The 25,975-nt window shown below is 35.7% G+C and overlaps 1 protein-coding gene across 6 annotated transcripts in view; it reads right to left on the bottom strand.

Moving 5' to 3' along the window:
* Positions 1–25,975, bottom strand: part of RAB3GAP1 (RAB3 GTPase activating protein catalytic subunit 1) — a 125,404-nt gene that overhangs the window by 8,095 nt on the left and 91,334 nt on the right. For 5 of the 6 annotated variants that reach the window (XM_060152988.1, XM_060152987.1, XM_060152985.1 and 2 more), the window contains 4 exons: positions 25,852–25,906; positions 24,658–25,029; positions 15,239–15,376; positions 11,303–11,530 (listed from right to left, as the gene is read on the bottom strand). In XM_060152988.1, the coding sequence (XP_060008971.1) occupies positions 11,303–11,530; positions 15,239–15,376; positions 24,658–25,029; positions 25,852–25,906 (793 nt within the window). The remainder of the gene's footprint in view (positions 1–11,302; positions 11,531–15,238; positions 15,377–24,657; positions 25,030–25,851; positions 25,907–25,975) is intronic. The other variant, XM_060152989.1, reaches the window with a different exon arrangement.

Here is a 25,975-nt window from a genome sequence, read left to right on the forward strand (position 1 = left end):
ATAATTTTTTTTCCTACTTCCATATGTAATACATGCAGATTAGGAAAATACAAAGAAAATTAAAACCACCTGAAAATTATACCACCTAGAAATAATAATTGTTAGTGGTGGAGCATTTTCATTCCAGGATATTTTTAAGATTTTGAATATACATAATATATTAAGTGAACTAATATTAAGTATGTAAAATACTGTTTTGTAACCTGCATTCCTCAGTTAAGATTTCTAAACATTGCTAGTGACCTTCCTCTAAATTTTTTGGTTTTATTTTCTAAAATGGAAATTGTTTTATTATTTTTCTGATTAAAAAAAACACACAGAAAAGTATGTATAACACTTGGACCCTACCTTTAAGCTCTTTATTCAACAGTAGTAAAGACAAAAGAAATATAATCTCAAAATATGAGCCTGGCTGATAAATGCTCACAGATCTCAAAAGTACATAAGTAAATACAAAGAAGTATAATGCAAAAGTTCTCTAGAAATCCTACTTCCTAAGGAACAACAGTTTTGTGTTTTTCTTCTCAGACTTATTTCTATAAACACAAAGATACAGATGCATATGCAATTTCTTAACAAAAACTCATACACAATTTCATAACTTGCTTTGCTCATTTAATGATTTATGGTTTAAAATTATTTGCCTTGGAGGGTTTTGCGTTTTGAAACGTTTTTAAAATTTAAAAACTTTTTAAAAATACACATACCCAGAGTATTTTATAAATACAGAAAACACAAACACTCGTTTATACACCAAGAAGCTTAAGAAACAGATCACCAGTACTTTCCAAGTCCCCCTTGTGCCCTCCCTTCTTTCGTTTTTCTTCATAGCTGTCTCACATATGTACGTAGCCCTAAACAATGTGTTGCTTAGTTTTGTCTGGTTTTAATTCTTTGTATAAATGGATTGCTTCTGGTTATGCTCCTCAGTGACTTGTTTTTCATTCAGCATTATTTCTGAGATGCATAGATGTTAATACTGATACATGCTCTAGTCTACTCATTTTCACTGCTGTATTAAAATGCCCCCCCCATTTTTTGGCTATTAAAATAATGTTCCTGTCACATTATTTCATGTTTGTGGTGCACATGTAGAGGAATTTCTTCAGGATATCTATCTAAAAATAGACAATGCCAAAATTATTATTTTTCAAATACTGAAGTCATATTCCAAATTATTTTACCAAGTATTTGAACAGATTTACATTCTTATATAGAGTAATAATATGAGCTCCCACTGTTGAACATCCTTGTTAACACTATTCCAAATGCTGTTTTCCTTAACTCACAGAAAAACAAATTTCCAAGAATACAAAGTATTTGTAAACCCTTTGCCTACATTGATTTGCTAACCTTTTACCTCATCTCTTTTATCACATGTATCTCTCCTCCTCTGTAGGTGCATAAAATATATACACACATACATTTTTTTCTGAATAATTTGAGATCAAGTTCCATATACGATGTCCCTTTAACTCCAAGTATCTGTGTGTATTTCCTAAAATTAAGAATGTAGTCAAACTAAATTAACACTGATCAAATACTTTTAATCTAAGCTATTATCCTTAGTACAACTTTGTCAATTGACTGAATAATGTCTTTTATAACCTTTTCCCACCACCATACGGGATCCAGTTAAAGATCATGCATTGGCTTTAGTTATCACACCTTTCTAATCTCAATGAATCTGGAAGTTTTCCAGTCTGTCTTTTATAACACTGACATTTTGAGTATAGTCATCCTCCCTTTTTTGGTGAACTAAATTCCATACTTTATTTCTATTTCCTTAGTTTTAAGGAATTGAGATATAATTTACATACCATAAAATTCACCACTTTAAAATGTACATTTCAGTGGTTTTTAGCATATTTGCAAGGTTATGCAACTATCACCACTATCTAAGTCCAGAAAATTTTCATTACCCCAAAAAGAAACCCAGTGGCCAAAAGCAGTCACTACCCCCAATCCCCCAGCAACTACTAAACTAACTTTCCTTCGCCATGGACTTGCCTATTCTGGATAATCCATGTAAGTGGAACCATGTAATATGTGGCCTTCTGTTTCTGGCTTCTTTCACTCAGCATAATGCTTTCAAGGTTCATCTGTGTTACAACATATATCAGAACTCCATTTTTATGGCTGAGTTATATTCCATTGTATGGATATACAACATTTTGCTTATGTATTCATCAGTTGATAGACATTTGGATTAGTTTCACTTTGGGGCTATTATGAATAATGAGGCTCTCAATATTTGTGTACAAAGTTTCCTTAGTTTTTATCTAATGTCCATTTCCTATTCCAGGATCCCATCCAGGATATCACATTATATTTAGTAGTAATGTTTCTAGGCTCCCCTTGGATGTGACAGTTTCTCAGACTTTCTTGTTTTTACTGGCCTTAGACAGTTTTGAGGAATTCTAGTCTGGTACTTTGTAAAAAGTCCCTCAATTATGACTTATTTGCTGTTTTTCTGATAATTAAACTGCAGTTATATGTTTTGGGGAGGAAGACCAAAGAGGTAGAGTGCCATTTTCATCATATCATATCAAGATGTGACTTATTATCCCTGTTGTCACCCTTGCTCACCTGGCTAAGGTGGTGTTTGTCAGGTTTCTGCACTGTACAGCTACTCATTTCCCCTACGCTGCACACTGTACTATAGAAGGAAGTCACCGTGCACAGCCCACACTTATGGAGTGCAGAGATATGCTCCATTTCCTTGATGGCAGAGTAGATTTAGAGTTCTTATGCATGGGAGATTTGTCTCTCCTCTCCAATTTATTCCATGATTTATTTTTATCACTATAGACTCAAGGATATTTATATTTTGATTATAATCCAATACTGTTTTATTTATTATTGCACAAATTGTTCCAGTGTTGGCCATTGGGTAATCTTTCAGTTGGTTCCTGTGTTTCTTTAATCTTCTCCCACAGTTGTGTTTTTTTTTTTTTTTTTTTTAGCTCTTTTTAAAACACAGTGTTTCTCATTTGGGGTTTCTCTAATGTTTCCTCATTATTAGATGCAGATTATGCACTCTTGGACCAAACAGTACATAAGTGATGTTGGACTCTTCAGATTATCACATCTCAATGCAGACAATCTGCCCCTTATTGGTGATATTCATTTTGATCATTCAGTCAAGGTACTGTCCCATTTCTCCAGTGCATACTTATTATTTATTCCCTTGCAATTCAGAAGTATAATCTGTAAAGAGCCACTTTAAAACCATGCAGGTATGACACTCTTTACCCAGATTTCCACCTAGACTTAATATCTATTGATGATTCTTACCTGAACCAGTTACTATAAATATGGTTGTAAAATGAAGTTTCCAACTCCAACGTATCCTCTATATCATTCATCTTTGTGCTGTAATGCCCTCCCTTCTCTCCCATTTCTTTATTTATCTACATATTATCAATGTGGACCCATGGGTTATGATTTCTATCCAATGGTTTATAATTCATTACTGTCCTTATCTGGCACTCAAATTGTCCAGATTTGGCCAGTAAGAGCCCCTTCAACCTAGCTACTTATGAAATGCCGCCATCTTTTTAAAAAACACTTCCTTATTTTCTGGCAACACATGATCTTCCATACATCTTACACCTTCCCTGCCCCAATCCTGAAATCAGCCATTTCTCTGAAGAAAGCATGGTTCCTTTTAGTAAGGAATGTTCCAGAAATCAAAATATATGTGCTCACTGCTACCAGGATGTCACTGCTTCTAGATCCCTACAGAAGTGAGCTAGGAAATGTATGCTTATATATATACATATGTACATACCCACATACCTATCCGTATTTTAGAAACCTATGAGTCCATACCAATACCTCCAATTCCAATCACTGCCACTGGGTCTTCTTTGCCTTCCTCAATTCCACGTTTGCATCTCACTTCCACAATGAGAATTCTGGCTCCCAACAATACCAAATTACTCATTTGCTCAAACAATAATCCATCTACAAGTTTCAGAATTGCTTACCCATATCACTATAAAAACAAACCTAGAAAGTACGAGTTTAAGATTTGTTTCCTGTGGTCTCCCGCCACCCACCACACCTGAGGGTATACAGTCAAACATATCTTTTGTCCATTAATTACCTGAATTAGATTTCTTCCTCCCACTCCATCCCCCTTTCAGTGTAGATGTTATTTGTTTGAAATACAGCTAGTTTATCTCAGCTTGCTTTCAGTCTTAGGTTATTTCCCCTCTTTCTATTCTTCTTGATTTAAGTTTTGAATGTAGACCATTACATTTTTCCAGAGTCAAATGTATACAGAAAGCACACTCTTTTCTAAGTGTAACCCCTGCCCCCCATATTCCTCCCACTCTATCTTTCCCTCCCCCTCCAAACCTTCTGGGTAACTAATTTCAGTGTTTTCTGGTTTATCCTTACTGAGTGTCTTTTTGTAAACATAAATAGATATGTTTTCTTAATTGACGCCCCCGTTTTTTTAAACACAAAATGAAGCTATACTCTTATACTTTATTTTTATACTCGTTTATACTTTTCTTTACTATACTCCTTGATACTCTTTTATACTTTACTTTTATACACTTTTAATACTTCTCTCTTAAAAACATATCCTAGAAGCTGATTTCTATCAGTTAATAAAGGTTTTTCTCCTTTTTTCTTTTTTTTTTTAAACCGCTACATAGTACTCAGTTATGTAGATGAACCACAGTTTATTCCACAAAGCTCCTAAGTTTGGGCATGTAGATAGTTTCCAGTATTTTGTAATTACAAGTAATGCAGCAATGAATAACTTAATGCATCTGTATTTTTGTTCTGTTGAAAATATTAGGGTAAATTCCTAGAAATGGGATTGCTTCTAGGTTAAAGGGTAAATGCATATGTAAATTTTGTTAAATACTGCCAAATTCCCCTCCACAGGGGCTTGGACCATCTAGCCTCTTACCAGTACTGTATGAGAGGGCCTGGTGCCTCATGGTCTCACTATTTATCAAGCTTTTGAATTTTTGCCAATCTGATTGTGAGAAATGGTTATCTCAGTACAGTTTTAATTTGCATTTCTCTTATCATGAATGAAGTTGAACATCTTTTGATAGGTTTAAGGGTAATTATCCTTTTCATGGTGAGTTCTCTACTCATATCTCCTGACCATTTTTCTATAGTATTTGGCCCTTTATCTGCAATACATATTCTCCCAGTTTACAAATATTTCTCTCAGTTTATCATTTGTCTTTTGAATTTACTTTTCTTTTTGTCATGCAAGAGTTTTTTTTTTTAAACAAATTCTATCAATCATATTTTTAACTGCATCTCGGTTTTGACTCCTTTCTCTAAATTCAGGTTACAGAGGAATTCACCCATGTTTTCTTCTAGTGCTCCTACAGCTTCATCTTCAGTCCATTCTTGTCTATGGTATATGAGAGAGAACTAATTTATCTTTTTCCAAAAGGTTATTGTTATCTCAAGACCATTTATTAAAAAGGCCATCTATACCCCAGTGATTGAGATGCCATCTTCATCATATACTAGATTTCCACATGTAGTTATGGACTTTTCCATTCCGTTTCACTGAGCTATTTATGCGCCAGTATCACATTATTTAAATAGTGAGGCTTTGTACTGTGCTTTAAAATCTGGTTGGGTTAGTTGCCACCCTTTCCCTCCCTTCCCCCATAGCTCTTTCTTTTCAACCTGTTCTTAGCTATTCCTGCATGTGCTTTTTAAACAACAATTCACCCACTTAAAGTGTACAATTCAGTGGTTTTAGGTATATTTACAGAGTTGTACAACCAAAAACCACAATCAATTTTATAACATTTTCAGCACCCCAAAAAGAAATCCATTAACGTCTACTCTCCAAACCCCTGAGTCCTAACTTGCATTTTTATTTCTCCATATGAACTTTAGTACCAACTTGTCTGGCTCCATAATAAAGCCTTTTAGTGTTTTTATTGGGATTGCACTAAATTTATAAATTGATTTAGGTAGAACTGACCTTAATGATATTGAGACTTCCTAACCAGGAACAAGGGTTATCTTTCTATTTGTTCAACTGTGTTTTTCAGGAGCGTTTTGTTTTCTTTATTCAGATTTCAAGGATTTCTTGTTAAAGTTTATTCCCAAGTATTTTAATGGCTTTTTTTCTTCTTATAGTGAAAAGATAATGACATTTACATCTTCAGAATAGCTATTATTTGTGTACATGAGTGCTACTAGTTGTATATTAACTTTATATCCTGCTACCTTGCTGAATTCTTTTGCTTGAATTAGTTTTAACAATGATTCTTTAGATTTTTTCCAGTATACTGCCACATAATCTGCAAAGTTTTTTTCTTTTTAGCTCCTATGCCTCTGCTTCATAATGATACAATTTTCTTAGACTTGTTAATCCAGTCAATTATACTGTATAAATAGAGTTCCAAATAATCACCCTCGCATTCAATCAACATGTGTTATTTTCTTAAAGTGATAATAGAGTCTGTTCACTTAGCATTTTTGCATTCAATTTCTTATTACTGGTCTGTAACTTTTTTTTTGTATGCTGTCTCTATCAGGTTTAGGTACATTGTTATAGTTACTTCATAAAAAGACTCTGGAAAATTTCCTTCAATTACTATGCATTGAAACAATTTGTGCAGCAGTGGAACTACATGGTCTCTCTATTCTCCTGTGAAACGATCTAGGCCTGGTGCTTTTTTACAGGGTTATTCCTTGATAACTGTCTCTATTTCTTCTTTGGAAACTGGTCTGTTTATATATACTTTGTCTTTACTGGGGTCAGTTTTGGTACACTGCATTTTCCTAAAAAATCATCCATTTCATCTCAGTTTTCAAATTTTCAGTATGTTTAAAAAAATACTTCCTCTGAATCAATAGTCATTTGCCCTTTTCATCATTTATTTTGCATATGCGTGTTTTTCCTTTCTTTTGTGATTAAGGTAGCTAACGGCTTATCTACTTTGATTTTTTTTTTAAACCAGATTAATTTGATCTGTTTTTCTGTTCTCTACCTCACTGTTATCTGCATTTTATCTTTATGACTGCCCTTCCTTAATTTTCATCTGGTTTTACTTTGTTGTTCTTTTTCTAGGTTTTTGAGTTAGGAATTTATTAATCCAATAATTTTCATTCTTTTGCTTTTTTAAATAATTTTTTTAATAAATTTATTTTATTATTTATTTTTGGCTACATTGGGTCTTCGTTGCTGTGCGTGGGCTTTCTCTAGTTGCAGCGTACAGGCTTCTCATTGTGGTGGCTTCTCTTGTTGCGGAGCACAGGCTCTAGGTGCACGGGCTTCAGTAATTGTGGCTCGCGGGCTCTAGAGCACAGGCTCAGTAGTTGTGGCGCAGACTTAGTTGCTCCGCAGCATGTGGGATCTTCCCGGACCAGAGATTGAACCCGTGTCCCCTGCACCAGCAGGCGGATTCTTAACCACTGCACCACCTCTTTTGCTTTTTCTTGATGTAGGTATTTAGGGCTATGGATTTTCCTTTGATCGCTTCTTAAATATATCCTATAGGCTCTGTTAGGCAGTATTTTCATCATCATTATTTTTCAGGAATTCTATAGTTCCTCTTTGTATTTCCCCTTTCACCTAAGTGCTGTTTAAATTTCCAGTTGGAAGGCCTAGGGTTTTAAATTTTTAATTACTAGTTTTATTGCAGAGATCAGAGTATTGGTCTTATTGCCACTATGAAACCCACTGATGTTTTCTTTGTGCCCTAACATACTATCAGTTTTTTGTTTTTGTTTCTTTATATAAATTTCTTTTTCTTTCTTGGGGGGGCTGCATTGGGTCTTCGTTGCTGTGCACGGGCTTTCTCTAGTTGCAGTGAGCAGGGGCTACTCTTTGTTGTGGTACATAGGCTTCTCACTGAGGTGGCTTCTCTTGTAGCGGAGCATGGGCTCTAGGTGCGCGGGCTTCAGTTGTTGTGGCCCACGGGCTCAGTAGTTGTGGCTCGCGGGCTCTAGAGCTCAGGCTCAGTAGTTGTGGCGCACGGGCTTAGTTGCTCCGCGGCATGTGGTATCTTCCCAGACCAGGGCTTGAACCTGTGTCCCTTGCATTGGCAAGTGGATTCTTAACCACTGCGCCACCAGGGAAGTCCCTACTATCAGTTTTTGTGAATGTTCCATGTGTGCTTGAAAAGAAAGTACAGTTTCTATTATCAAGGTATAGTGTTTGAGATACATCTAAAAGATCAACCTTATTATCTTGTTTAGATCTTTTCTTAGTTTTGTTTACCTGTCTTGTATTGAGTGTGTTAAAAGTCCTGTTATTAGTGTGTTTTGATCTATTTCTTTTTGCATCTCCCATGGTTTCTGTTTTATACAAATGGTTACTGTGTTATCTAGTACATAAACATTAACAACTATATATCCTCATTGTGAAATATCACTTTTAGACTATAAAGCATCCTTGTGTATCTCATTTAATGCTTTTCTGCTTCAATTCTATTTTGTTTGGCATTAGGATTAAAACTCCTGCTTTCTTAATGTTTTCATTTACCTGGTAAATCTCTGTCCATTGTTTACTTTGTAGCCTTTCTGAAGGCTACAGGTTTAGGTACATTGTTATAGTTACTTCATAAAAAGAATAACAGAATGCCTTGTTGACAGCAGAGTTGGGTTTTATATGACTATCTTATACTGTAATTACTCTGCATGTGATATGATTTTTATTATGTGTTACTCTATTTGGTGTGTGTTCTTTGCTTTTGAATAATTTTTCCATTGTACTTAAGAAGGTTTATATTTTTATTCTAGTATATAACCTTGTATTAATACCTTTTATGCTGCCCTTAATTCACTTATATCTTTATCTATTTTATGAACTGGCCTGATAATTTTAAATGGTATCCTTTGCTTACCACTTATTATCTATGTAACAGTCAATGATTTCATTCTACTTTCCTCCTTATCTCTTTTTCCATCCCAACTTTTATAGCTGCATTCTCTCTACTTTGCCCTAATATACAGTTTTTACATATTCTTCTTCTACCCATGTCCCCATCTAGTTTTAGTCTTAGCTCTAAAATTAAATAAATGAAATGCTCACCCATAAGCCCTTTGCCAAAATTTCCCTATTCATCTCTTGGTTAAGTTCATCCTCCTATACTATATTGTTCAATAAGGCAGCCACTAGCCAAATGCAGCCATTTAGAAATCCAGTTCCTATGTTATACAAGCCACATTTCAAGTGCTCATTAAAGCCACATATGGCCAGGGGCTACCATTTTGGACAGCATAGCTATAACCATTCTGAACACTGTAGGAAGTTCTATTGGACTGGGGCAGCTGTAGTGGACTCCTCAGGAAGGGCACACGTATACAGTTATTTGGGCAAAAACTCAGAGAAAACATTTTTTATAGCCTTCACTACCTGGACATCTTGGTGGAATGTAAAATCTTTAGTGTGTATTTTTTCCTTATACTTCTTGAAAACTGCTCCACACTGCCCTGCTGTTGAGAAATCTGACAACTCTCTCGTTCTCTTTCCCTTGTAAATTATTTTCATGTTTTTGCCTGCAGGGTCTGAGTTTCTTATTTTTGTTTTTTAAATATTTAAGGTCTAGTAGTATTACAGTGACATAATTTGGAGTTCACTACTCCTAGTCAACTTTCCCCTGTACCCAGTGAGCCCTTTCAATGTGTAAATTTGGGTTTTCTTTCATAACCAGAAAGTTTTTCTTAAATTGCAGTTTTAAGTATTAGTTCTGTTCTAGTGCTTTGATTTTTCTGCTTCAAGGACTCTGATAAAATGAGTATTATTCCTACTTTTCCTATCTTTCATTTTTACTATTTTCTCCCCAGTCCCTTTACTCCTTTATCTCATTTTCTTTCTCTTGGCTGTTTTGCTGCTTTTCCTCAATGTCTTTTATTAAATTTAAATATGAACCTATTCTTCTGTGGGTGCCATGTAATTTAGTCTTTGTTTTTGATATGGTTGTCTTTTTCTTATACTTCTATCCTGAGTTAAATCAACAGTAGTTTCATTTCTCTGTGGGGTTTTGGATTCATTTGTGCTCTTGTTTTTAGTATTTCTAATTAAACATGATTTTTCATATCCCCCATGCTTGTTTGAGAATATTTGACTCAGTATGGACTGTTACGTTACAATTTTCTTCTGCTTTGTGGTCAGTTTTCTGGGAAATGTTTTTATTAGCTGAAATGATCCAATTTGTGCTTTCTGTTTTTTTATAGTAGTTTTATATAGATGTGGTCTGCTCTTTGCTATTATTGGTCATGTCACAGTTCAAAAGTGCCCTCTTCTGCATAATTTCTTTAATGGATGGCGGGAGATGAGGGAGGTTGATATGTCTTATTTCTCTTTCATTCCTACAGAATCTTTAATCTTCCCCTTGTTTCCTTCGTTCCCATCAATGCTTTATCTCTAAGGGGTATATCATTCCTACTTATCTACCTGGTTCTTCCTAAGGCAGAGTCTCTCTGAATGTCCACTTCTGGTCCTGCTTACTGTCAAGCCACTTCCCTGTAGCCAGTGCTGTTAACTCTCAAGCCCTACCTGTGTTGAGTATTTTGACACTTAGTGTTAGGAGCAGTCTTTCTGGAGTGACTGGGCTGCATTTAAGTCTTCTGTATCCCTCAGCATTTCTTCTTAAGACTCCCTGTCCAAACTCTCTACACCCACAGGCTTACAACGGTGGGAAATCCACTGGAATCTGGCTTATTTCTCTACTTACTTAGTTAATTCAAAGATCACTGTAGTCTCTAACTGTAGTAATGCTGACAGCATGGATTTCTGTACTCTACTTAATTTCATGGGGTTTTTTGGGAGTTGGGTGGGTGGAAGGGTATGTGGGACAACTTGATATCAGGTGGCTGCCAATATTCTCCAGAACTCCAATGTTTTTTTAATAATTGCAAAGTAGTCTACTAAATGATATATCATAATTTATTAAACAAAGCCTTATTTTTGGAAATGTTGGCTGTATCTACTTTTTCACTATGAAACTTTTTGAACATCATTCTTGAACACTGATCTTTATGTATCTCTCATTATTCCTTTAATACATTTTTTTGGCAGTAGAACTGCTAAGTCAAAAGACATGATCATTTTTAAGGCTTCTGACATATGCTGTGAGATGGTCCAATGGTAAACATTCTATGTAAAATATGCATGTCTTATCCTTTGGACTACCTGTAACCAGTTCTAAAATCTTAAATGTGAATATTCAATATGTAAAAGGTTCATTACATTTCAATGCTTTGCTTCTCAAGTATGTCCAAAGCTTTCATATCTATCATACATTTTAAAATACTAGAACAACAATTAGCAGTATACTCAAACATCAGTTACCTTTTCTGCTTCCCGTGTATCATCAAAGAGTCTCCTTTGCCTTCTAGCGGGAATTGGCTTAGCTGTTTCCCAGGCTTCTACCCACATATTGCTTGGAATCTTCATTCGGGCGCTCAGTTCTCCTTTCAGAACCATGTTGCCCTTTTCATCAATCACTTCCTCTTCAATGTAATCCCGGGGTGAGTACCACCTCACAAAATCTTCCAGAAAACAACCTGGATTAGCTGCCTAAAACAGACAAAAAATTCAGCAGAATCAAATAAAAATCAACAGTTATTGATAAACCTGTTTTCAAAAATCATACTTTCACTTTCACAAAAAGACCAATCTTTACAAAATCTAGTATGTGACTTGAGTTACAATGTCACCTTTAAATCAGATCAGATGTTAAAGCACCAAAAGTACTTTATTTTTGCTGCCCCCATTTTAAAGAAAAAGAAAACGTTTTCATTTGATGAATTTGGAAATAAAAATTTGATGTAAAGTGAAAATAAATCTCAGACTATAAGTTATATAAGTTAATTTAAAATTATAGTATAATAACTACTCAATACTTAGAAAAGTATCAATAAGCTCAAGTCAAGTAAATTAAATAATACACAATATGATCAGAATAATAACCCAATGATGGAAAAGTTCTGCTCTTTTTTTCCTCGATAAGTCAATACTGATACTGCAATAAATATCAGCTAACCTCAAAAATGTTCTATTCAACCATCAAATTCTCATGCTTTATATAACAAGTTACCATTACATAAACTGCTTTTGTGCCATTAAGGAATTGGAATTAAAATGTGCTTTTGTGCCACTAAGGAATTTGAATTAAAATCACTGTTTTTCAGGCTTCTGAAACCAAACTAATTAAAGTTTTATTTAGTGGATAATTCCATAGAATTAACAATGATGCATGCCAAAATCCTTTAAGTACTTCTACATTTAAGCCTGAAAAAAAAGGGAGAGGCTTTTACAGTGTTAGTGGTAAGGCATGGAGGTCTTTTTGCCAGTGCCCAGTAATATATTAGTAGAGTATTAAGGATGGGCATATATATCATCCCCTTAATATTCAAAAGATATGTGTACACATGTTAAACACATACCTTTTTGGTTATAATTCTCTACCACAACATATTCATCCTGCTATGAGTACTATATTTAATTGCCTGAAACAGTAAGTGATGTAAGCATTACTAAAAAGTGTTAAGCATTATGGTCATTTTCTTTCTTTTTAAATTAAATTAACCTCACACCAAAATGAAAACCAACATGATGAGAATGGTTAGTCTTAAATTTGAAGAGCAAAACTACCAACTTCTCCTTATTGAGCTTACTGGCTGCCAGTATAATCATCCCCACCAATATTAGGAAATCCCCAAAGGGATGAGAAATTAGGAGGGTTCTTAACTGACAGCCAACAACATAAACTTCTAAGGGCTATGGCATCACAGCAACAAAAAACTGCTGTGAACTGCAATGGGTCAAGATTACTGCATGATTCAGGATTCATGTACTAAGACTGGATATTAACCAGGCAACACCACACCCTCATGAAAACATCTCAGGAAACTAGAGAGATAGGCCTTGAGCGAAGAGAATGAACCTGAAAAAGAAAACAAGACTGAACTCTTGTACTACAGAATGGGTTAAAGAAAGACAGTTCACACCAGAATTCTTCCTTCTGGTTGTCTTTATTATACCAGACAGAACATAGCGCTACTAGGAGAGGCTCAAGACTCACTTCAGCTATGGCTGATCTTCTTTCTACTCTTACAGGTATATACTCCAAGGGCATGCTCGAGAACAGGCCTTGTCCTTCTGGAACTGTGCAGTGTAGGTGCCTCATGTACCTATCAGCATTTATGCAAAGCTCTGGGGACTCTCCCATGGCCCCTAATACCAAGTCATCCCTATACAAAAAGGGAAAGGCAACCATACCTATTTTAGCATGACTACGTATTTCCTTAAATATATTATCTGATTCCCACATATGGGCAGATGTGTAAGTTGGTTATTTGTCATATAATCTATTTTCTGGTTAAAACAATGTTATTGAAGAGATTTTTACATTACCCAGGTTAGTCCAAAAGAGTCTAACGAACCACAGTTTTGCTGAAGCACCGTGTTAAAGGAATTATATAGCACCTTGAGGAGCAAAGGTTTCTATGGGGAAGAGCTTTTACAGCTCCAATTTGGAATTTCCTCCTGTACATGCTTCTACAAGGACACTGCAGCAGAAGAGGGACAGATGAATATGAAGGCAGCTAAAGGTCAGGTAAAAAAAATAGCTGCTATGGAGGCCAGTACTTCCTACTGTGCACACACACCCTAAGCCAATTCCCTCCTCTAACTTTTTGATTTAACACATACCCTGAGAGCCAATTGGCTTCTCTTTATCCACTGTACCAACTATCTGCTTTAAAACACATCTCTTTTTCTTGCCTCACAGCGGAATAGAACTCAAAGATTTTCTGTGTCTTTCTAATCCCTATGGAAAACATGCAGCTCTTGAGAGGTTTACTGAAGATTTCTTCTTTTAGGAAAGGTGGGGGAAACAAGCAGGGAATAAAAAGACTCCCTTTTATTGTCACTCTCTGCTAGCAGGGAAGATGAAAGTAGCATAGGTTTTCACGGGGTGTTTATGTTGAAATATCAAACTCAGGCTGGCCTACCTAGCACAAAAACAGGACTGAGTAGGAGCTGTGGAATGAAAAAATGGAGGCCATCACAGGTAGCAGTAGGTTAAGGAAGAAAGTCTGGGCATGGGAGACAGTTCAGAGTATCAATAATAGGAAAAGGAAGCCCTGTGGCCAACTGAGCTACCCATTTTTTTTTTTTAATGTACATGGATTTGCCTCTGCTTTCAAAAATAAATGATCCAGAAAGACTTTCTTCATCACTTGGTTTTTAAATTAATAAGCTAAGTGTAACCATTCTCTGAATCCTTTGTGTTCTAGATACAGGCCTGTATCTAAGCCTAAAATATTCTTCTCCAGGTAGCAAATGCCTATTCATCCTAAACTGTGATGCTTCTGAAAAATTTTCCATGACCTCCACTCAGTACAGTCAGTCACCTTTTTGACCTTGCTCTCCTAAGAGAACTCATCACATAGTAATTATTTACATATCTCCTCCCACAACCTCAATAGACTGTAACTGAGGATAAACATTGTACTTCTTAATTACCTAATCACAGTGTCTGTCACAAAGCAGGTAACCAAAGGTTTGCTGAATGAAGCAGCCTATGTTAAATCCTAAGGATTTCTAAAAACCTTGCATTAAATTGACTGAACATACCTAAAGGAAGAAAACTTCCCAATCCTCATATAGAAATGATTCAGTTCTCAACTTCCAACCATTATTCAAAGATTATTCTTTTCAGACTTCCCTGGTGATGCAGTGGTTAAGAATCCGCCTGCCAATGCAGGGGACACGGGTTTGAGCCCTGGTCTGGGAAGATCCCACATGCTGCAGAGCAACTAAGCCCGGGCACCACAACTACTGAGCCTGCGCTCTAGAGCCCGCACGCCACAACTACTAAAGCCCACATGCCTAGAGCCCGTGCTCTGCCACAAGAGAAGCCACCGCAATGAGAAGCCCATGCACCACATCAAAGAGTAGCCCCCGCTCACAGCAACCAGAGAAAGCCCACGTGTAGCAACAAAGACCCAACCAATGCAGCCAAAAATAAATAAAATAAATTTATTTTAAAAATATAGAATCTTTTAAAAAAGATTGTTCTTTTCTTTTTTAAACTCAAGAAGCAAGTTTGACTATGACCTTTAGGGGATGGAGGTAGGCTGTTGTAACTACGAATGAAATTTAAACATTTAATAAAAAAAAAAGACATGCAGGCCTTTACACCACTTTACAGAGTGACTTTCACAGCTTCATCCCAGAATAGCTCAAAATAGACTCCCGAGCTCTGATAACGTGACCCACCTTAAAAGACTCCATATCTGAGAGCAGACAGGCACTCTGCATGCGTGCTCGGAGGTGAGCCCCTTCTGCCGATGTACCCAATTTAGCTAGAACCTCCGACTGCTCTTCTAGCAGATCTTCTGTCATAGGTGCTGGTTCCTGCGAAGCACAAAAGGACAAAGCTCGTGAATAGCTTTTTTTAGAGAAAGCAGAACTATAAAAATAGAACAAAGACAACAATTATTTCAGCTATAGCAGTCACAAGATATGTATTTAAAAGAATTCAGAGAAATTTGCAAGTTTTCTGGAACCTACATGAAAAAGTAACAAGAAGAATAAGTATGACTGTCAGTGCACTGCCCCCCACCCCGCCCCGCCAGCCAACAGATAAGATTTTCATGTTTCCTTGACCATAGGTAAGAGAGGAACTGGATGCACTGAACATCTTCCTGCCTATTAATGACAAAGAAATGAAGTCCTAAGATATTTTTATGAATGCCATTATTAGTTGCAACAAGGTTTTTATTATACCTAGTAAGAGAAGAAAACTGAAAAGAATTGAACCCCAAATAACTATATTTTATGTTGGAGGAGTAGCTTTGAGTTTATGTTCCAAACACATTCAAATTACCAATTCCCACAAGAAGTTGTTTTTTACTTTGGGGAATCAGAGACATTATATATTTTAATGGTAACCCCAAATAAAACAGCAGCTAAGGCAAATCTAAAGGAAAATACAACTGTAGAATCATTAAGAGAGAGACAGAAAACATTTCAAAACTGTTCAGGGGGGCTTAGGAAAGTTCTCTGAGAATTGATTCCATTAGATTTTATATTTGAAATATGAAGAACTCAACAATCCAGAGACTAACCAAACAAATCTTGCCTGCTTTGTTGTTAAAGCCAGAAAAACATGAACTCCTTTATTCCTAAATAGGATAAGACCTAGCAGAAGTAAGTGTCTTGTCAATAAATAGATTCCTTCTAGATTTCAGGAGCTTAATAAAAGCAAGTTTTCTTAGCCTCAGTACTACTGACAGTTTAGACTGGATACTGTCGTGGTGCCTGTTCTATGCATTGTAGGATGTTTAGCAGCATATCTCTGGCCTCTGCCCACTACTGCCTGTAGTACCACTCCACCTCATGACAATCAAAAATGTTTCCAGACCTTGCCAAATACCCCTGGGAGGCAAAACACACTCCCCAGTTGAGAACCACTTCCACAGAGATAAATAATTTTTGCAGATATCTGTCAGAAATAAAGTAGAAGCATGGTAAAGGTATGGCATTCAAAACACAGCAACAAACAAAAGAAAGTAACTTTTTTCTTATATCATTCTCATTTTTGAAACAAACCTACAAGGGCACTTACAAACAGTGCTGGAGAGAATATAAATCTTCCCAGACAACAATCTGGAAATCAATACATGGCAAGCATTTATGATCATGCCTTCTGACCCAAGAATTCCACTTCTAGAAATATCACTGTAGTATTATCTATAACAGTGTGAAAATTGGAAAGAATCTGAATGTACAATAACGGAAATGGTTTGATATAGGAAAAAATGGGGAGGAACTACTTTAACAGTTTATCTCTGGATTATGGAAATACGAGCTTTTGTTTTGCTTTCTCTACAATGAACATGCATCACTTTCAAAGTCTCACCCTGATACTTGGGGTTGAATAATAATTGGTAAGACAGTATGACAGACCCGTTAAGAGTTTGGGCTCTAGAAACAACATGCCTGTATTTGAATCCCAGCTGTATAACCTTGGGCAATTACTCCAGCTTTATGTGACTCACTGTTGTGAAGAACAGATCCTGGCACAAGCTCAATAAACACTTGCAATTAGAGACAAAATACTTAGGCTGTATTTTAAGTTTTTTACTCTACTTTCCCTATGATATCAAAATTCCTCAGATTCAAAAATAACATGAATCTCCAATGAAGCAGTATACTCAGGAGCAGAGGCCCTCATTATTCCCATTAAAAAGGAACTCCTTTTCATTGTCCTTTAGCCTCCTGAGGGAAGGGAGGAGATACTGAAAGGATACTGACTACCCCTCCCACCTGGGAACTCTGGCCAACTGTAAGTGAAAAACTTGATCAAGAGGAATACAAGCAGCAAAGAACATGAGGGCCACACATTCTTATATGTACCATTTCTGAATATGCCCAAAGCTTTCTCATACACATGATCTCATCGCTAATCACTGAGAAGTCATCAGTGCATTTTACATGTGGTGAAACCGAATGCAGAGACAGCATCTTGCCCAACATCATCGAAGTGGCAAACTCTCAAGTGGCAAACTGAAGGGAGAATCTAGGACATCTATCTAACGCTGGCTTTGAGAACTATTAGTTTGGATCTAATCCACTAACTAAGAACTCCTGCTTTAACAGATTCTCTACAAATTTCTCTTCTAGCCCCTGCTCTAAAATGCTGAGAAAAATTTTTAAGCCTTTCCTAGCCATAAATTTTAGGTTGACCTAAGTCTACATGAAAGGAATAAGGGAGTATATTTAAATTCTTAGAAGTAGGACCGATATACAGTCTTATTATTTACTTTTTCTTTTTGGTGAAATGGCAATGGATTAACAGCACATTTTAAGCTAATTTCTAAAGTCTGAAATTATAATGGTTTCAACTGGGATCATTTTGAATTCCAAACATTTTCTATACGTACATATACAATGGTTATAATTCAAATAAGATTAACTTTAAAGAAAGTAAAACAGATTAAAAATTTGCCCCGATTTACCTAAAGGTAAGACAAAAATTAATTTCTAAATACATAAGATGCATGTTGAGAGAAAAGTAAGTTTAAATTATTCCAGACTTGGATTACAAATTTGAATGTGGAAACTAAAGCATCTGAAATAAATGAGGAAGACATAGCATTCTGAAGAAAAATAAAGCTTGAGCTTCCAGAACAACTTCCTCTGATTCTTCATTAACCCAATCAAACCAACATATATGCAACAAGTTCATTAAAAATAGGGAGTACTGTTAATTAAAACTTGGAAAAAGAAAGCACATAAAATATTAAACTTCACTGAACACTTACATGCCAATTATCTTTAAATATGATGTGTAATTTAACCCTGAACAACCCAAAGTAATACAAACTATTATTGGCTTTTAAAGTATTTAATATTTGTTTATTAAATAAATAAATAGGCAGGGTTTTCAAACTGAAGATACATTAGAACAAGACAGAAATACTTTCATTTTTTTCTTCTTGTCAACCACTGATCATATGACAAATTTTTAAACAGTATTTTTTGAAGTATAATCAACATACAGTAATTTAAAGGGTACATTTGTTAACTACATACCCATGAAGCAGTCACTACAATCAAGATAAAAAGCTTCCTTATGCCCATTTTTGGAAAGTCTATCAAAAAGTGAATAGATGAACTGTGCTATATCCATGCTGAGGAACACTACTAAGCAATAAAAATGAATGAACTACTGATACACACAACAACATATATGAATCTCAAAATAATTATGCTAAAAGAATTCACACACACAAAAACCATACTGTAATTACATAAAATTTATATAAAATTCTAGAAAATGCAAACTTTTTTTTAAGAGAGAAAAACAAGGCTCAGAAAGGAAACATAGCCTCTACTAGCAATACTAGCTAAAAATAAGGGTGGTGCCAGGCTACAAATCTAGCTCCGCTAGATTCCAACATCCCAGTCTATGCCACAAGACCTCAATACCAACTGCATGCACTCCAACAAAATTTGAAAAAATATACACTTGGTTTCTAGCATTAGAATAGTCTGTCCTAGTACTAACAGTTAGTGATGAAGTATCTAAAATATAATTACTTTTAAAATAATATAAAGAAGCAAAAAGACAAGGCCTGTCAAACAAACAAAACTAATGTCATAAATGACAGCCACCTGGCAAAGAAACAATGTAAGCATGGGAAAAAAAGTTAAGAGAATCCATGTTTAAAATTATCAAGCAATCATCCCAACATCCCACTGCACAATTATTACAACGGATCAACCCATCTCAAAATATGAAAACTGGTTAAAAAACCTTTAAGTCAATCCTTGCAGCCTGAGAAGCGATACTAGCCTCTTAGGTCTTATATAAGAAAAAGTCCTCAAAAGAATAATAGCCTAAAAAAAAAAAGAATAATAGCCTAGAGTCTGTCATACAGAGTGAAGTAAGCCAGAAATACCATATATTAACGCATATATGTGGAATCTAGAAAAACAGTACAGATGAACCTATTCGTAGATGTAGAGAACAGACATGTGGACACGGCGGGGGGGTTGGGGGGAAGGGGAGGGTGGGACAAAATTGGGAGACTAGGTTTGACATATATACACTACCATGTGTAAAATAGCTAGCTAGTGGGAACCTGGTGTACAGCACAGGGAGCTCAGCTTGGTGCTCTGTGATGGCCTAGATGGGTGGGATGGGTTGAAGGGTGAGAGGGAGGTCCAAGAGGGAGGGGATATAGGTATACATATAGCTGATTCACTTCATTGTACAGCAGAAACTAACACAACATTGTAAAGCAATTTTACTCCAATTTTAAAAAAAAAAGAATAGCCAAAAATTGAGTACTTATTTTGGACTAGACATGGTATCATTCACTTATCATATTTAAAACTCACTATTTCATTTAGAACTCACAATTATCTTATTACCTCAATATGCAAGACAAACATTTGATAAAATACAATACCTGATCATGAAAAAAACTCTCAGAAACTAGGGATAGGAGAAAATTTCCTTCATATGATAAATGATACCTACACCAGATACACTCAAAGATTATCACATGCTTTCCTTCTGAGACTGGGAACAAGAGGAGGATGTCCACTGTTCAACACTGTACCTGAGGTCCTAGCCAGTACAATAGGAAATGAAGAAGAATTAAAAAATGTACAGGCCAGAAAATCAAAATTCAAATTGTCTATTAACAGATAACATGACTGTGTGTATAGAAAACTCCAAATATACTAGAAACAATAAGTGAATGTAATAAGGTTGTTAGATTCAAGGTCAATATACAATAATAAACTATTTCTACATATCAGGGAAAATGTTTTTAAATGAAATTTAAAAATACCATTTACAATATTTGAAAAATTACAAATATTATATTTTGACATAAATTTAATAAAAGATATGCAAAACCTCTACATTAAAAACTAAAAAACACTGATAAGGGAAAGTAAAGGGAACATTCAATAAAATGAAAGACATTTCATGGTCACGAGACTCAATATTGTTAAGATATCAATTCTCTCCAATGCAATGCAATGCTAATTCTAAATCTAATTTGATACAATATGAATTAAAATCCCAGCAGGATTATTTTATGTGTGGAAACTGACAAACAGTTTCCCAAATTTACATAAAAAGGAAAAGAAGAGTCAAGATAATCTTGAAGAACAAAGTTAGAAGATTTAAACTACAAGATAGAAAGATTTTTATAAAACTATAGTAATAAGGACAGTACATTACTGGCACAAGGATAAACAAAGAGACTAACAGAATAAATGGTCCAGAAAGAGACCAACACACATACAATCACTTGATTTACAACAAAGATGTCACTGCCACTCCGTGGGAAAAGGCAGGTCTTCTGAATAATGGTGTTGGAACACAACTGTACACCCTTACAGAAAAAAGAGAATCTTAATCTCTTCCACACACCAAACACAGTCAATTTGAGGTGGATCAAAAACATAAATGTGATAGGTAAAACCATAAAGCTTCCAGAAGGAAACACAAGAGAGTATCTCCAGGACCTTGGGGTAGTTAATTTCTTAACAGGAGACAAAAGCAGTATCCACATAAGAAAAATATTGGTAGATCAGACCTTATTAAAATTAAAAATGCCTATTCAACAAAAGGCATCATTAAGAAAGTGAACAGGCAAGCCACCAACTAGGAGAAATTATTTGTTATAGATAGACAGACAGACAAATACAGATATATACACCTCAGAACTCATATCCAGAATATATGAAGAATTCCTACAAAGCAATAGGGAAAAAGACGACTAATTTTGAAAAAATAGGTAAAGGTCTTGAACAGGCACTTGACCAAGAAAATATCCAAGTGGGCAATAAATATATGAAAATGTGTTCAGTGTCATTATTCATCAGGGAAATGTGAAAACATGAGATACTACTACATACCCCTCAGAAAGGCAAAAATTAAAATGATTGAAATTATCAAGTGTGCAGAGAAGAGTTAACATAGCAGGCCTTAGACTATTATCTTCAGAAAGGCCTGTTTGCAAAGTTGGCCCTCAGCTGGCTTCTGGGAACCTGGATCCTGGCAGAGTCGCACCATACTCCAAACTGATAAAAATGGTTCACTATGTGTAAACTCTTTGTGCAAACAATATGGTTTATGCTGAATACCTGCTTTCCTTCTGGGAGTCTGGAATTTTGGCACATGCTAGGCAGAGGGTGCTTTGTGACCAGGCCCCAGTAAAAAAAAAACCCTGAGCACTGAGCCTCTGACAAGTTTCCCTAGTAGATAACATTTCACATGTGGTCACGATCAGTTGTGGAGTTAAGTGCATCTTGTGTGACTACTGCGAGGAGACTCTTGGAAGCTTGTGCTTGATATCCTCTGAACTTTGTCCCATGTGCCATTTCCTTTCACTTTGTGTCCCTTTGCTCTATTAAGTTACAGCTGTGAGCATGACTATATACTGAGTCCTGTGAGTCCTCCAAGCAAATCACCAAACCTGGGAGTGGTGTTGGGACCCCTGACACATCAAATGTAAGAGATTATGTGGAATAAACCACAATTATTATGCATTGTTGGAGGGAATGTAAATTAGTTCAATCACTTTGGGAGACTGTTTAGCAATATCTACTAAAGCTCAAACATATTGCTACCACAGGGCTCAACAATTCTACTCTTAAGAATATATCCAGGGCTTCCCTGGTGGCGCAGTGGTTGAGAATCTGCCTGCTAATGCAGGGGACACGGGTTTGAGCCCTGGTCTGGGAAGATCCCACATGCTGCGGAGCAACTAGGCCCGTGAGCCACAACTACTGAGCCTGCGCGTCTGGAGCCTGTGCTCCGCAACTAGAGAGGCCGTGATAGTGAGAGGCCTCCGCACCGCGATAAAGAATGGCCCCCGCAACTAGAGAAAGCCCGCACACAGAAACGAAGACCCAACACAGCAAAAATAAATAAATAAATAAAATTTAAAAAAAAAAAAAAAAAAGAATATATCCAAAAGAAAATGAGTATGTTCACCAAAAGACACATAAGAATTTTCATTTGTTTATAATAGCTCAAACTGTAAACAACTCAAATTGCATCAGCAGGTGAATGGATAAGCAATATAAGAACTGAGTGGCACATTCATATAACAGAATACTATAAAGTAATACAATATGCATAAATACTGATTCATATAATGACATAGATGAATCTCACAGACGGTTGTTAAATAAAAAAGCACAACACAAGAGTACATAATTCCATTCATATACAAGAGAGCAAGCAAAGTATGATTACATTTATGATATCCAAAAATTGACAAAACTAACCTATGCTAAGTTAGAAAACAGAATTACCTGGAGGGGAGTACTCAATACATCTGCCTATTTAAATTTTAAAAGATTAAATTAAAAATTCAGTTCCTTAGTTGCACTAGCCACATTTCAAGCACTCAATAGCTACATACAGATAATGGCTATAGTACTAGAGAACACAGAAAATATACGTGTCCATCTTCACAAAAAGTTCTACTGATTATTGCTGTTCTAGGATATTGAGAATTTTCTATATCTTGATATGGGTGGTAGTTACATGAGTTTTTATTTTTATATTTTTTATTTTTCTGAGTTAATTTTTTTATTGAGATATAATTGACATATAACATTCTATTAGTTTTACATGGGTTTTTAAATATGAAAAAACCCACCAAGCTGTACACTTAAGATTTGTGCACTTTATTTAGTTATAATTAACTCAATAGATAAGTAAACAAATGTTTTAAAAATAACTAGGAGAAAACATACACAATGTATATAACAGAGGATTTATATCTAATATATGAAGGACTCATATAAATCAATAAGAATAGGACAGCAACCTAAAAGAAAAATGGAATGCAATTCACAGGAAAGGATGGCATAAACATATTAAAAGATACTTAGGTTCATCAAAAATCAGGGAACTACAATCTAGAACACTGAGATACCACTTTTGCCCATCGTATTGGCAAAAATTTTTTTGACTGGTAATGTCAATTTAAAAAATTAAATTAAATATGAATACAAGTAACGTGAGTGCAAGAACCTTACTATATAGTTTGCTACTAAAATCCTAAGGCCTAGGACAGTGGTTGGCATGTATTAGACACTCAATACATATTTATGGAGGAAGAAAGTGTAAAAGGGAAGTTGGGGAGAGAATGTTATTCTCTTACTCCTATATTCATCAGTGACAGAGTATAAAATAGGTGCAGCCCTTTTGAAGAGGAATTTTATAGCTTATATATATGATTTTCTAGAAATTCCATTTCTCATTTCTTCCTTAGAGAAACACTCATATGTGAACAGATAATATATGAAAAACTACAAGAATCTGCTACATTACTGTAGCACTGTAATAGCAATAAGCTGCAAATAACATTGTACATTAAGAGGGTAATGGTTCAATAAGCTTATCACTCTTCCATGCCATGGAATATTACACAGCAGTTAAAGAGATGAAGTAGGTCCACATGTAATGACATGAAGAGATCTTCAAGACACATTAAGTTAAAAAACTACACACCAATGCACACATTTTTAAAAATCCACAAAACTATGTATCATATGCATACACATACATACATCAAAGCATAGAAACAGGTGTAAGAAATTATAACCCAAACCAATAATAGTGGTTACTTCTACAGATTAGAATTGGAATTAGTGGGTGGTGGCTTTTACTTTTTCTAGGTTGAGTTTTTCACAATAAAATGTATTCACTTATTACCTATGCAAAAAAACCCAACAAAAACTATTGCTCTTCCTTAGGTTTTGAGTTGTTGCTGTTCTACTTCCTAATGGTATAAAATGGATTCAAACTGCATATTAGAACAGATAAAAACTAATTATATAATTAAAGAATTTTTACTTTTGTTCTTCCAATATTTTTGGATTTTGTTTTTTTAAACATCTGAGTACCCACCACTAAGTTTAAGATGAACTATCAGATCACCTTATACATGATGAGCTACTATCTACTGAAACTTCAAAACATTTCTCAGTTGTACAAATAGTAGACCTAAAAGCCCCAAAAGTCAAATTTATAGATCTCTGAACATAGAACTGTTTAAAGAATTGCCTCTACCCAAAGCAATTATTTCTTACTAGGATGAAGTTATATAACCAACAAAAAATAAAACTTAAAGAACCAGTCCATGTCCTACCTGGGTCACTGGAATATATAGAGGTTCTCCATTATGTAGCAGATTAAGTTTCCCATGCTGATGGAGTCGTCCTTCTGGCTTTAAACTTGCCATCTCCTTAGGTCCTCCTTTCTTGCCACTCTCTTGTCCATTTCCCTTAAGTTCTTCAGTATCACTTAGGCATTCAAAAAATTCTTCCTCACTGTCACTCCAAGAATCCCATGATTTTCCCACCTCTCCCTTTTCCTTATCCATATCTTTTAGATTGTCTGGCCCCAGCTGGTCTCCAGATTTTCCAGCATCCCCTGAATATGTATTAGTTACATTATCTGAAGGACTTGTCTTTCTCCCCTCATCACGTGCCTTCTTTCGTTCAATACAACAATTTAACATCTGAAAAAACATTCATATTTGAATTGTCAGGCAGTTAGTCAGACATAAGCAGGTCCCTGCCCCATTCTGGACAGGGTCATCCTTCTCTCCCCAACCTGGACACCGGTGATCAGAACATGCCCAGAGATCCTCCCTTCTGTGGTCAAGGACTGCTAAGTTTCCAGCCTTATTACAACCAACCTAGATAAAACCCACCAGCATAGGTTGGCGCAGGAGCACCAAGACCTAAAAGGTGATTCAAAGTAACCCAGGGCTCATTTTGCCGTATTTGTAATAAATGAGCACTACAGTTTTCCCCACACGCCCATAGGCTTCACTTGGGTGCTTATGCGTTAAGCGCCTGCGCACAAGGAGAAAAGTTACGTAACCTAAAGCTGTCAATCAACTTGTCAGTCAAATGACACACGAAGGGACTTTCTTCCTGAAAACCAACCCTATCCCCACTGCAGGATGGCTTCTGGTTTCCAGACAGCCCGCTCTCATCCTTTCTCAGGAGTGTACTTCCGCTTTGCTTAATAAAACTGCTGCTGCTTAAAACTGCTCTATGTCTCTCGACTGAAGTTTTTCCTCGGGGAGGACAAGGACTGAGGAAATAGCCGTTCCGTCAGTGACAGTTACAGTAAAATAAAAATCTATCCACTACTTGAATATTTTATTTTCATTCTCCACCCTTTCCCTGGACCTTGTTGTGAATGACAATGACTTAAGTAACCTACAGCACCACAATGAGAATAGCCTATAATCCATTATCACATTTAATATCAGAATAAGCTCCGATTGAACCAAGACCACATTTATATACTGTCACTGGGAAATCTTTACCTGTAGTTTCTGATGCAGTAAACAACATCTTAGATCTGGGGGTCCACTTGCTAATCTATCAAATAAAGTAATGGGAAAAACAGCTTAGTAAAATTGCTTCAGATATTCATATTTTATACTTTTT

Source organism: Lagenorhynchus albirostris, chromosome 6 (genome assembly GCF_949774975.1).
Source record: "Lagenorhynchus albirostris chromosome 6, mLagAlb1.1, whole genome shotgun sequence".
NCBI classification, from domain to species: Eukaryota; Metazoa; Chordata; class Mammalia; order Artiodactyla; family Delphinidae; genus Lagenorhynchus; species Lagenorhynchus albirostris.